The 14,553-nt window shown below is 43.3% G+C and overlaps 1 protein-coding gene across 3 annotated transcripts in view; it reads left to right on the forward strand.

The window, feature by feature from the left end:
* FGF13 (fibroblast growth factor 13) overlaps positions 1 to 14,553 on the forward strand; it is a 228,587-nt gene that overhangs the window by 157,612 nt on the left and 56,422 nt on the right. For 2 of the 3 annotated variants that reach the window (XM_082770880.1, XM_082770881.1), the window contains one exon: positions 13,425 to 13,535. In XM_082770880.1, the coding sequence (XP_082627006.1) occupies positions 13,425 to 13,535 (111 nt within the window). Of the gene's footprint in view, positions 1 to 10,748; positions 11,377 to 13,424; positions 13,536 to 14,553 lie in introns of those variants that run through there. The other variant, XM_082770882.1, reaches the window with a different exon arrangement.

Below are 14,553 nucleotides of genomic sequence, written 5' to 3' on the forward strand. Positions count from 1 at the left end.
GAAAAAGCTAGAAGGTATTTCCTGGCAAGTAATCCTCTGTAGAGATGGTAAACTATATAAAGAAATTAAACCTTAATATTTCCTAATATTAAGAATGTGTTAGTTCTTTGACTTCTTGAATTTGCTTTGGTAACTCTTAAAAATACACTATTTAAGAAGGATTAATTTAGTAATCAGTACCATTCCAATCAGTAGTAATCAGATTAATTACTACTGATTGGAATGGTAAATATACTGAATATGCTGCTAAACTGGCATTTTTTTCCTGTTAAAACAATGTATCTCAGATGTTGCACAGGTTGATTTTATGGCCTTTTAGAAATCGGTGCTATGTATTAAGTTAATTATGTACGCAAGATTTTTGTCAGGTATAAAGCTTGCTTTAAAAGGAAAAAATAATAACAATAATAACTCCATTCTGTTCCAATTGTTTTTCATGTGCCTAACATTAACTGAAGAAAATCTTGTTATGGTGATAACTTGAAAACCATTGCATTTTTTTTAACACAAACACATTAGCTTTTCTCTATTCTTTTTCAAATTTTTTAGAAACAGGCTTATGATGGTGTATTTTATTTATTTTTCTTTAATAATGAGAAAATGTGTTCCTTACTTCTGGTATGTGAAATGATTAGATTACTCTAAGAACCAACGCCCTAGGGCTGGAAGAGAAAAACAAATCTAAGCAATCAGAATATACCACAGTACCAAATAATAATCTGATAGGCAGTGTGTACAGAGTTATATATTAACTGTGTTTTCTATGATATATATCATTCTTTATTAGAATTCACTCAACATGATTAGTAAGCAACTTTTATGATATTGCATGTGGCATCCATGTTGTTTGTTTGTTTGCTTGTTTTCTCCTTGAATACAATAAATGTAAATAGAGTAAACTGTAGAATGAGAAATAAACTGTCCATGGTATTTTGGCAGCTTAAAAATTCATTTACTGAATGTAATCACTTAATATGTGGTCCAGATTATTAACTGCTAAATGCCTTGTGCTTTTGTAAAAGTGGTAAGTTTTTATAGCAATATAATGGTAAAGACGGAGCAGATTTGAAACCATGCAAGATATTGCTAAAAGTTAGCTTCTCGGGTGTGCATTGCGTAGCCACTACACACAAAAGAAATGCTGGCTGTTGATTGCGATCTTTGCTGGTCGCTTAGAAAATCGTGTAAAGGCCCGGGGATCCTTCTTTAATCTGCCTTCACGGTGCTAGGCGGTGTGCGGGGCGGCAGAGCAGGATGCGGCCGGGAACGGCGGCTCAGCACCGAGGACAGCGGCCGCTGGCACTTGGGCTGGCCTGCGGGGGACAGCCCTGGGGGACAGTCCCCACGGGTCTCACGGCCGCACCTGGGTGCATCTGAGAGTGCGAGAGACTGCCCGAGCTCCTGTTGAGCATAAAAACCCAGTGCTAAACGAAAAATCACAACATCTGTTTGCCTGGACCCTGCGCTTTCAAGTTTGCTGCTAATTACAGCCGGAGGCACCGCATACGCTTGTTGTAAATAAATATCAGCAGTGACCGAAATAAAACTGGGAAAGAAAGCGAATGACCTTGCTGGGGCAATTACAAGAGCTACCTCTAGGTGTCCCTCTTGTGTCTGGTTTTGGCAGTAATTTTATACGTTTGGTTTTCCGAGTGAAAGTACTGGAAATTGGTCCTGTTTGATTTGTAACTGTTTACAAATTAATGTTGCACAGCGTGCTTCCTGTGCAGGAAACTATATTTTACTGAAAGCCTCCTGAAAAGACTTTGCATCAGAACTTTTTAAGTGGGCTAAAAATTTATGGCAGTGATGGTTTAAAAATATAATTACTGAGTAAGACATTTCACATATTACAGATCTGGGAAAAAAAAAAAAAAAAGAAAAAAGCACTGCAGAAAGTGGAAGTTTTTTCCAGCCTTGGAAGAACAGCTCTTCTCTGATTCCCTGGTGTTTGTGCATGCCATTATTGGTGAAACATCTTGGCTCATATTTGCAATCCAGGAAAAAGAAAGGCAGGGAAAAAAAAAAAAAAAACATGTCTTTAAGTGTCCATATTATGAACGTAGAAGCCATATTTGCAGAAATTAGAGCCATACAGGTCCAGTTAAGGTCCAGAGGACATACGTATACCAGTAAGCTCTGAGAGCCATGTCTCTTGCGCCAATCATATGAGGTAACTGCCTAGGAATCCCTGCAGGCCACGCAGAACCCTGCAGACTTCCTTGAATTCTGTATTGTGTGTTTCACCTGTGCAACTCTGATAAAAAGTGCAGCTGTGCAATTAGATTCTTCACCCTCTTGTAACTGTGACAAATAGCACACGAGAAAATATAAGGAGCCCTTCCTTCATTTCAGTTATATGGAATGGTCTGAGTGGGATTGGTCAAATGATAATGTTAAAAGATCAGCCAAGGTAAGTTCTTACAAACTAGCAGGCTTAGTCCTGTGCCTGAGATACTGCTGCCGGATCCTGAGGATCTAATCCTGTCTTTCCCAGCAAAAGCTCCTCAGCTTTGGAATGTTGCATTGAAGATGAAACTAAACTGTATGTTTGTAAACAAAATTAAGTTGACCTCAGCTGAAGAATAAGGACATCAAGATACTGATGTTTTTGTGGATACTGCTCCTTAAAAGTATGTTGCAATTTTTAATTAAGCAAGGAAAGGTTCTGGCAGGAAGAGATGGAAAATGAGAATAATAAACAAAGAGAAGAGGGTTCAGGGGAGAGGACAGAAAGTCTAATGATATGTCATCATCTGGTAAATATTATATGTCTCTGCTGTGAGTTTAGCCCAGCATGATTTAGCAGTATGATAGGAGAGCTACTAAGGCCATACGTATGGACTGGGAATTTAATTAAAATCCTAGTGTTATAGTTGTATCCACTTCTGCAGTTTAATGTACTAGCTTCCTGGTGGTTTTAGTTAGAAATGCAGCCCCGAGTTGGATAGATACCCAGTCTCTGCACAAACAAATGTGTCCCTGCTGTAGCTCAGCTGGGTTTAAGCGAGGAGCAACAGTGCTCAGCTGGGGCAGCTTCATAGCTGTTCCTCTGGTTTCCGAGCATTGGTTCTCTGCATAGCAACAAAACCTTTCCATGCTTTCTGATGAGTTCTGAGTCCCCAGAAATGTACCCAGCAGCCTAATGCAAATACTGGGAGCAGTAGCAGATGTTCTGCTACCAGCCTGCTTCTCTGAATTGACTTCTCTGAATTTCTTCTAATTTGCTTCTGTAGAATTTGCACACATGTGTTTTTGTGTTTGTTTTTTTTTTTTTTCCCCAGACCTATTGAAATCCAATATAGCAAATGCTGGCTGGTGGATTGTCTTACTAGCCAATGTTTCTTGTGAGTGTTACTTGCAAAAGGAGTGTATCTCACGTATGATAATGATTTTCCCATTGTTTACTTAGAATATGTTATATTGTTCAGCTCAGATTCTGCATGTGATTTCTAGATGTTACCTTTCCTCTGCTCTTGGAACCAGCAACTTCTGTTAAGCCTGAAGTTTCCAGGAGGCTAATTGTTGGTAGGTAGTTGTGGGGGGGGGGAAGTGTGACTGTGTGAGTGTTTGGGCTGTTTTTACATTCCCATGTATTAATGAGCACTATCAGAAAGAAGATGGTGAGCTACATGGATCTTCATTAAGTATATCTTCATTTTTGACGACAGTTAATATTATTTGTTATGTATAAGGTAAATTATAGACTGAACTCACTCACAAGGGTATCTCAGTGAGGCAGAGGTAGTATTTTCTGTGATACAATTGTGAAATAGTGGTGCTTTTTGGATGGGAATGAGATGCCATCGGGAGGTGTCTTTCTTCTTTCTTGACTGTACAGCCTGGATAGTTGGTTGGATGAGCTTAGGTAAACCTGACTTTTCTATCTCTAAAGTTAGATCAGATGTGTCTTGTTATATCACTACTTATATACTTGTTATTACATTAATAACAGAGTCAGAAGGCGGAAGTTTTAGCTCATGGCCCCTTTCCCAATCCTCAGGGATTACATTCCTTCTGGTTAGTGAAACTGAGACCAGCATTTTTACTCAGGTAAACTGGTTCCAGTTCCATGACAGGGAGTGGAGTAAGGCCCCACTCACACATTTGCAGAAGCTGTGAGCCAGTGAAGGGTCTAACTCCACTTCCTGGAGAGCCTTGTCTCCATCAAAGCTGTGGCTGTTTTTGCTCAAAGTCCCTTTCATTTGCGATCAAGTCTGATCACATTCTCATTCACAGTGCATAAACGTGGTACCATGATCTCGTCAGTCAGGTAAAAGTCACAGAAAACCATTGCCAGGCCCTTCTGATCCCAGTCCAGGTAATTTGGTTTCATTATTAAGAAACAGATGGGTCTTTCATCATTAACGTAGCACCAGGAAGCAACAGGCTTGGCATCGATCACATGATTGCAGCAAATTGGGCTCAGCAGTTATATGAAGTCAAGCAGTGGGGCAGAACTTAGTTTCTGAGCAAAGCAAAGGCCGGCTGTGAGCAGCTGGTGGTAATGCTTAGATTCAGGTGGGTGGAGGCAAACTCTGAGGGGCTCCAGCTTAGTGTAGACCTGTTGAGTCTGTTTCTGTCAAGCTCTTGACAGTGGATGAACCATCAGATCTATGAAAAGATGGAGAAAGGTCCATTAGGGTAATGTGACAGTCTCTAGGCAACTTGCTCTGGGCCTGTGAAGGACTATTTACAGTATTTTGTCATGTGTAAAGTGGCCTTATGTTTAGTATGACAGTGGCATATAGCCCACACTTCTTGTGTGTCCCATGCTGAGATGTAAGTATTTCAGGGAGGATATGCTGTTATTTACATTGATGTTTCCAAGTGTCATAATTCTGAGGGGTGAATGAACAGGTATTTCTGCGCATACTGATGTGGAAGGCTCTTGGATATGTTTGCTATGGCATTGCGGTGGGCAGGGGAAAGTTGGTTGGTTGCTGCTGCAGGTTCCTGGCTTGGATTGGGCCCCCGGAGACACCGGAATAACGTGTTCCCAATTTGGGAGCATACAGAGCTGTGGGAGCTGATCTCTTCTGTTTGTTCTGTGACCTTTCCTAGCTGATTGGCACTGATCTTTTATGCACCAGATAGGCGATCTTTTGTGGTTGACATTTTGGGATGACTGAATATGGATTAACCCAGGAAAAAATATTTCCATTTTCTACCTTCAAACAATGCCCTCCTTTTCCAAAAATGCCTGCTATGCCAGAGGACATGGTCAGATCAAATCCAGTTTTGACTGAGACAGTGCTGTAAAGGAATAAGAATTCACAGCTGGGGAGGGGCAGAACTGGGATTTCTTTAATGGATATTTTCTCTGAAGATCTGAGAGGAAACTGATGTTCTTGATCTGAGATGTATGGCCATCCTGAACGTTTAACAGGGAGTGTCAGTCATGAAGAAGAGGCCCAAATTTTTCTCAGAGTCAGTGAACTTGGTCCTGGCAAACTTGTGCAGATCTGATAAGAGAACAGGATTAGGATTTGACAACCTTTTGTAATACATCAGGCACATAATTATTTTTTAAATATCTTCATAGTCTTAGTGAGATGACTCACATGTTGAAGACAAGGATGTGCTTCTCTGCTTTGCTGGATGGAGGCCAGTTTCAGCACATCCAGTCCTGTGCACCACAGATGTATGTTATGCTGGGGCCTCTTCTGGTGTTGGGATTCATGATTTTGCATCCTGTGAAAATAAAAATGAACCAGCTGCCTAATCCTTAAAGCTATAGAATAGACTGGGCTTCCACACACACAACATGTGAACTGTTATATAAAGTCAGTCCAACTGACATGTCTACACTGATGTCACAGGAATTTTGATTTTTTCCTGTTACTGGCAGGGATGCACAGTGCACTTTTGCAGAGAATCAGGGCAGAGGCACAAACAGGAACATCCATGCCATTATATACAGATGCCTTTCAGTCTTGGCATAAAATTACTTCTGTTTATGGCAGTACAGCTCTTAAAATGTTTGTAGCTGATTATTAAAGCTAATCCTTTTCTGTTCATTAATTTTAAGGTAGCCCAGTTGGTTTGTTGACTAAAATATCATCAAATCTGAGTTCTTGGTCTGGAACTGCCTGAAGGCAAAGCTCTTCCACAAGCATCTTCTTTCACCTTGCACTTAAAAATAAACTTCTAGATGACTCTCAGTTTGGCTCTTATGTGCTGCTGGAAAAAATAAAAACAGGCTTTCAGTGGTAGCTAACCAGGCAGCAAACTGTGCTCGCTCCTGAGGCAGAGAGCACCCAGATACTCGCTGTTCTGCAGCCATGTGTCCAGCCACAGAGCTGGCTGCAGAGGAAAGGCTGAGTCATTTCCACGGGATGTCTCATGGAGGAGCAAACTGATGTGGGGCTTGGGTCTGAACAGCTCTGTTTCCTGATGAATAGTAATTCTGTTTACTTAGATGAGGAAAAAATCACTGGGGGCCTCAGTGCTGCTGTGTCATACCTGACTGGATGAAGTCTTGTTTATCTCAACCTGAAAAGGGAGAGAAGTGATTCTGGTGGCACGTCTTAAAAAATAATTTTCTACTTGTTGGAAGGGTAGGCAGTGGAAACAGTCTATAAGCTTGACTCTGGAAGCTTTTTTATTCTGTGTGTTTGGTAACAGTAGGGATGTGTTACCTGAGCGAGAAAAAGAGAACCTTGCGAAGGACTCCATGACCACCTGCAATTTTCTGTCACATCAAAGCAGCTTCACTCTTGTAAATACAGAGGTGTGATTTGGTGTTTAGGTGGGGCTGAGTGAAGTGTGTATCTGGCTTGTGATTTTATTTCTGGTCTCCATTTTCATGCAAAATTTGCTCTAACCAGCATTTACTTTTCTATAAAGGACTTACTATACATCTTGTGGTGCTTGTTTATAGGGGAAGAAGAAATCCCTGAGCATACAGGTTAGTCTGAGGATGGGATATTTGGACCCAAGTTACCGGTACTTTTAGGAACATGTCATGAGAATCGGCAGTGCTTTTGCAGGGTGCAGAGGAGCTTGGGTCCCTTGGCAAGTCACACATCGGGCTTGTGTGCCAATCGCCAGCCGCAAAGTGCCGTCTCCTCCACGTGCTCCCTGCTCTGGCAGCAGCATTGCACTGGCATGCTGCTCTGTGCTCAGTTACATCTGTTGTCGTTCACGTGCTGAAATAGCACACACGAGCAGTTGTGGGGGGAAAGGGACTCCTGTGCTCGCAGACTGCGGCTGGCACCCAGGCATGCTGTGAAGCCACTGCGGCTTGTCAGAACCTGCTCTATGTTTCAGGACAGTGCTGCCCACAGGTGCCTGGGATCAATTCAAGCTCATGGAAAACAGAAGCGTTCTGCAACTCACCACAGTGCAAAGGATTCAAGGAAGACTGAGCTAAAAGCAGTAGTGTTGCACTTCCCTTTAATTTGGTGAAACAGCCAATGGTGCTCACCTGCAGTTTGGGCCAGTGATGGGAGGTTGATACCTTTTAATAATCAGAGTTGTATAATAATCAAATTTTCATATAAATTCAACATCTATTTGGGATTTAAAATATAAATCAAAAGTGGGTGAGGTCTACTTCAAAACAGTGCAGCTGCTGGGTGAGACCCAGCTCTAGGTAGCTCCTGCTCCCGTCTCTGAGAGTAACTACAGGTCTGTCCCATGCTGACTTCTTAAAAGGTACTTAATTCTTGATAGAAGTGGGGCTGACAATTTACTTTTTCGTTCTAAGTCTACCCAGTTTCAATAATCACACACAAAGAAAGAGAATTCAGAGAGTGCCTGGTTGTGTTCTACATTCAAAAAATTGCTTGGAATCTTATTTTACCTTTATAGTGTGGTAAGGAGAGAGAAGCTCTTGCTATTCCAAGAAAACAAAGCTGGTGTGTTCTTTTTTTGTTTGTTTGTTTTGTGTTGTTTTTTTTTTTTTTCTTCTTCATATCTGTAAAACCAAAGTAGTCCAAAGACTGGCCCTGTACCAAAGGCATTTTCCCAACAAGATCTTCATTTTTATATGCCATTTATAGTAAATGAAGACATGTTTGTAGGAGAACCGATAGATGGAGAGGTTGAACATGGGGGAAAAGAAAAAAACAAAACAAAAAACACAACAGAGCAGTGTTTTTTGAAACTTAAATCTGATTATGCATATATGCTATTTTTACTCCTCTCAGTTATCTGTCAAGGAACATTTGTGCAAATGAATTTTTTTACGGATTTTAAGCTTGCAGGCTGGAATGCTGGCAGAAAGATATCCTAAGTGCTGTTTGTATATACTGCTTTTCCCCAGGATTTTCAAGGTTAGCCAAATTCTGAGTTCTGAGTTTCACAAATTCATTGTGAAAATTAAATGTCATCTGACCTATAGGACAGATCACAATGAGGCAGCTTTACTTTGATCTGAAGATCAAACACTGTTTTCCAAACTGAGAATATGTATGAAGTAATGGGTGAGTCTCAGGAAAAACAAGTTTCACTTGTGACTGTATTGAAAGTGGAAAGATGTCAAAATTCACAGTACAATATTGGTGAGCTGAGTAGGATGAGTTATTACTAGTAATATCCAACTTTCTGTCTCTTGGGTTGCATTTCACATGTCTTATGTGGACTGGCAGATGAGGGTAGTTGCGGAGCTTGTGAATTAGATATTTTTACCCTACTATTTATACAAATAAACAAAATAAAAGTTTTTATTTAATCCAAATATGTGAACACTATAAAGTGCCTCATATGTAAAGGTAAGTGAGGATATGAATATACCTATGCGTGTCAGTGTATATGTATACACGTATCTCATGCAGAAGAGAGGCATTGCAGACACGGATGTGGGGCTGCCACATTCAATACACGGAGTTAGCTGTCAAGGTCTCAGGCTGTGATGGCACATGTACATTCAATCCAACATCGTGTTAAAACTTGTGCGTTACGGATATTTCTATTATTAAGACCAGGCCATGCAACTTGTTTTACTGGGCAGGAGTTCCCAGTTGGAGGAAACAGATTGGCAACTGTCACGAGCTGTTTCTAAATTGGGGAAGGACTGTAATGTTTGTAAAGGTATAGTGAATAGCGTTTTAATATTTGGTGGCACGTTTTCCACTGTGGGTGCCTGGGACCACAGTGTGTGAGCCTGGAGAGGGAGGAGAGAAGCATGTGGCTTTGCCAGGGGTGTGTGGAGGAGAGAAAGAAGGGGCAGGAGGGGCAGGTTTCCTGCGATGTCTCTCTGAGTCTGAAATCACACCTGAGATTCCACGCTGTCCCACGGACCTGTCTGCATCAGTCTGCTTTTGATTAGCCCCGGGGGGGGGGCTGGGTTTGGGCGAGGACACACAGGATGCAGCTTTGGGCTTGCCTGGTGGAAGCCCTTTCCCATAGTGGCCCTGCAGAGCTCAGATCCTGCAAGGATTCAGTCCTCAGCCTCTCCCTCCCAGGACATCCCACCCTGCCTCAGCCCTACAAGGGTTTGCAAATCCCCTCTACCTCAGGTTGAAACTAATTGTTTCAAGTGTTGCTTGCCATCTGGGTTGCAAACCTCTGTTTTGTTTCTAGCCTGAATTGCCTTTATTTTAGACTCCAGCCATTGAAAGCATGCTGAAAAACAGGGAGGGGGATGTTGCAGGGAGACCCCAAGGACTTCCTGCTTCTTGCATCCTGGGGCACAGATGTGTGCAGGGGCTGGTGTCTGCCCTGCAGGGCGTTAACCGTGGTAGGGTGGCCAGATGTGTCACCAGGCTCTGCTCCCAGTCTCCAGGCACTGCTGCTTCTCCCTGCCCAGGTCCCCGCACTGTGCCACAGCCCCCAGGGGATACAGAAGCCCTGTGAGGGGGACAAAGGGACAAGGGAGAACGTTGCAGTGACAAGGGAATTGCCCTCTCTGAGTCCCTGTTGGCGGACTGGAGATGGGAGGAGGTGTGAGGGGGGAGGAAAGGAGGGAAGCAAAGAGCCCCAATAAACCAGTGGGGCAGAGGGGACCCTCCCTAGCAGGACTGGGGGGGGAGCTGGGGCTGATGCCCCCCCTGCTTCCAACCAGGTGCCAGCCAGGTGTCCTCCCCTGTCGAAAACCTGGTGCCAGCTATTTGCTCATCACGGTCACGTTTGTTTGGGTGTCTGCGCCTCCCCGGGAGGCGGCTCTGTCACCGCCAGGTACCCACAGCCCCCTGGGGACAGCCAGGGCCAGCAGCCGCGGTGCGCTAGCTCCCGCAGCCCACCCTCAGCTCCGGGGCCCCCGCTGCACCTCCCCGCACAAAGAGCCTGAGAGAAGAGGAGGAGGAGGAGGAGGGGAGGGTGGCGATAAGGGGCTTGCTTGCTGCGTCGCCTCATTTCTGTAGCCAGCGCACAGCTCGTGGGGTGTGCGCGAGTGCGTGCATCTGCTGCCTGAGGACTACGGCTGCTGCAGCATCAGCGCCGAGCTGCCGGCGACTGGGGCTGTCAGGGGAGCTCTGGCTGTTTACCGCCTGGTGACAAGTGTTGCAGTGCAAAAGGCGAAAGCATCCGTGGAGGGGAGGCTGAGCTGGCAGCGGCACCTGTAAGGAGTGGAGGGGAAGAGGCTTCCCGAGGCATTCGGCAGCAAGCAGCCAAGGCTCCAGGCATCAGCACCTCCTCCCGGTGTCTCCATTGCCACTTGCTTCGGATCTCTTCTTTGAGAGAGAGGAGGAAAAAGGATCCAGAAAACCCCCTGCAACAGGACAGACCCTGCTTGGAGTCTAACAGGTGTTTGCTGGGATTTGAATGGGGAGGGGTTGGGTGGGGAGAAAAGTTAACTGGAGAAATTGGGGCTAGGAGAGATGCGATGATCTTGCACCAAGTGGATGTGCCGTGTCCGCATGTGAATAGCACGTCTGGAGAAGCTCAGAGGGATGTCTTGCAAATCGCCTGTTTGATCTCCATAGAAGCGCTCACCTCTGCCTGCAAACTTTCCTCTGTCAGAAGTTGGGAGGAATAAAATTTTAAAAAAATAATAAGGCACCAGAAAATCAAAAGGGAAAAATCCCACCTGACAAAACCGTTTTGACCTAAACTGTTGCATCCTGACCTGAGGCACTGGTGCCTCCCAGGCTCCAAGCCGGTTGGAGGTGGGTGGCATTGGCCAAGACACCCAGCAGCGGCCCCGGCACTGGGGACAGCCGAGCAGCATGCTGGCCGTGGCACCCGTGGCCGGCCAGCAGACCCTGCGTGCCTGACCCGCCGGTGGCGCCGGGGCGGTGGCGGCCATGGCTGCAGCCATCGCCAGCTCCCTGATCCGCCAGAAGAGACAAGCCAGGGAGCGGGAGAAGTCCAATGCCTGTAAGTGTGTCAACAGCCCCAGCAAGAGCAAGGGAAGCTGCGACAAGAACAAGTTGAATGTGTTTTCCAGGGTCAAACTCTTTGGCTCCAAGAAAAGGCGAAGAAGGCGACCAGGTTGGCAAGGGTTATGTGTTTGGGGGGTTGTTTTCTTTTATTTAATGCAAACTGGGGTGTGTCAATTGTGGGGAAGGGGGGACCAGTGTCTCAGGGCTGGTAAAATGAACTTACAGGTCACTCCTGGCTTGTATGATCCGATAGGCATGGGTACCATATGCTAGTCCTCTCACGGATTGTGTTCATCTGATTTATTTGGGTAGCGCACACCATGGCTTTCTGCCTCACTTGCACACCTGTGTGCACCCACGCAGTAGCAGTGGCAGTTCAGTAGTCTGTCTCTCTGTTACGCCTATACGTATACAAACACACGTGATTTATTTGTGGGGGAGATGTTAGCAGGGGAAGTTCCCCCCCACACACACCTTCTTTAGCTGTATGTTAAATAACTTGGCAGCCTAGAGCTCTGTTTTTGTCTTCCTGCTTTGCAGAATGCCAGTGCCTTGCTTTATTTGCTGATTGCAGAAGAAGCTTCTTGCTTTTGCTGATGCCTTCCAGAGTTTTGCCTCAGCGCCCTGTTCCTTTCTAGGAATCTCATAGATGCAGCTGCCTGCAGACATGATCCTCTCTGTGTCAGAGGTGCAAAAGACCAGGCATGAAGGCTCAGTCCCTGATCTGAGTGTTGTGTTTTGTTGTGTTGTGTTTTTTTCTGTACATGGGAGGAGCAAAACCCTCTGGTAGTGTTGCTATCGCTTTGCTGTGCTGAAACATTGATGCCGTTAGCCACTTAACCTGTCTGCCTTTCTCACCAGCCACTGAAGACGTGCCTTGCTTGCAGTTTACAAGCAAGCTTTACAGCTTTTGGATGGTTAAGAAGCCAAAGTTGTGGTTGCATTAATTTTTTGTCAGATTAGTTGGTAAATAAGAATTCTGCATCTGTTGGTACCCTTATTAAAGGTGGCTAATAGGAAGTAATATACTTTTGTAAACTATTATAAGCTTTTCCCTTCATCTCCTACTAAAATGAAGAACAGCAACAGAGCTCCCTAATATCTGTGATTACAAACATGAGTCTTATTCAGACATTGGAAGTTGGAAATGATACATGATATCTTCCCAATCTCTGAATTAAGTAAACTGTTGTGGAGTGAGCTGCAGAGATGCAGAGAATGCATCGCCTCCTGACAAGCATAATTGTATGAAATGACTACAATGCAGATGTCATTGGGATTCAGTGGCAGTAGACCTTTTTTCTTTTTTTTTTCTCTCCCCCCCCCCCAATTACTCCTGATGCATTACCTAGATGTTTTAAATCTTGACGGCAAATCCTGGTTTGGTCTAGAACGATCTGAAACCATTTGAGATATTTTCCTTTCTAACTGTGAATATGAGAATTGTTATGAAAAAAAAAAATCTATTCAAAGTATATGTTGTTTTGATCTTTCTTCTTCTAGCTGATGTGGTAATTACCTCAATCCTTATGGTAATATTTATTTTGCAGTTCCACACATTGCTGGATTTCAGGGTTCTCCCCTCCATTTTCCATATGTTCATTGAGTAGTTTATCACTTTGGTTGCTCTGTACTCTTTGGAGCAGCGAGGACTGGGGGTTTGTTTATTAGAGCTGCAGCAGTTCCTGTGGTAAACGTTTGCTGCTATATATTTAGGCTCTCAGCTGTCACTACAGCTCTTATTAGTGCTATCATAGTAGTCCTCTTTTTACTCTCCATTTAAGAAATCACACCTTTTTAAAAAGCAGAATGCACTCTTTGCCAACTCATTTCTAATCTGAAATGAGATAGGGCTGAACTCCTGAGGCCAAGCAGCACACTGTTGGAATTTGTATTCACTGGAAGCAGATTTTAATGTTGTGCCCACATTACAATAGAAAGTGGCATTTAATCATTTTGGCAATTTATTTTATAGGCACGGATTTGATCTCGCCCTAATGAAAAGTGTTGCTAAGCTGGTTGCCCTGATTTTGTCTTCAATCTTTTTTGATATCTCAGCCTTGAGAAGAAACCAGGAGATTTGTTTTTAGCTTCCTGCTTGGTTGGAATGGCACATCAGGATTTCCCACATTAATCTCACTATTGTTTTTTTTACAGAGCCTCAGCTTAAAGGTATAGTAACAAAGCTATACAGCAGGCAAGGATACCACTTGCAGTTGCAAGCAGATGGAACAATTGATGGAACAAAAGAGGAGGACAGTAGTTATAGTAAGTGACATGAGAATAACTGGTGTGTTTGTGAATTGTGGTGTCTCATTCTTCCCATATAGGTCCATCAAAACGTGTTGTCCTAGAATGACTGAGTGAGTGGAAGCAGCATTAACGCTGTGCTCACAACGCAGAAGTCTTTCAGACTTACTGGGTCTGAAAGAAATGCAAATAAAAATCACTTATAGAAATAATGAACTAGAGAAAGTAATGATGACACATATGACAAACAAAGCAAATGTTATCTCCATGGTAATCTAGAGAAGTTCATTGCTGTCCTTTGGATTTTATTAGATTTTTTTTTTTCAACTGGGAAAATTTGCTCGCCTACTCAGAGTGCCTGAAATAGAATAATGCTATCTCCACTCCGAAGCAGGCATTCATTCAAACAGAGCTGTGTTATCTCACATAATGTGAGTTCATCATCATTTTAAAGTTCACATTTCTCTATTATTATTTTTTTTACCCCTTCTAAACTTAATTATACCTTCAACTTCCAACCAGTTTTCCCCCAGCTTTTCTGAGGGGGAAAAAAAAAAAAAAAAAAACACTGTGGATTTCTGTCTATTTAACAATTTTAACGATTAATAGAAAACAGGAAAAGATGACTAGAGAGTAGATTTTATGTATTTAAATAAAATGTTTAAATGTTTCACACATCTTTACTGTTTAGCTTAAACTAAGTTTTCATTCTGAAAGAAGCTGGGAGAAAAAGGTGTTTGAGAAGGTATTTCAGGCCACTTGATCAACAAACCAGGGAATAAACAGGCAGACCTTCCTTTTTACAAACATTAATTACTAAAAAGTACTGATTTAAATGATATCTTTTTAATATGAAAAGCACTTGTTGGAGAAGCATCATTTCATTTTTATAGTGCACTTGACTATGGCCAAATAAGTGCTGGATGCAGTAGGAAGTACCTTACCTTACTTGTCCGATCACTTTTTCATAAACCCTCTTTAATCCTTTTACATCCCTGTATTCACTTCTGAGTGACAGAAGGAACCTCTTACACTG

The sequence above is a fragment of the Aythya marila genome (assembly GCF_965140915.1).
Source record: "Aythya marila genome assembly, chromosome: 13".
NCBI classification, from domain to species: Eukaryota; Metazoa; Chordata; class Aves; order Anseriformes; family Anatidae; genus Aythya; species Aythya marila.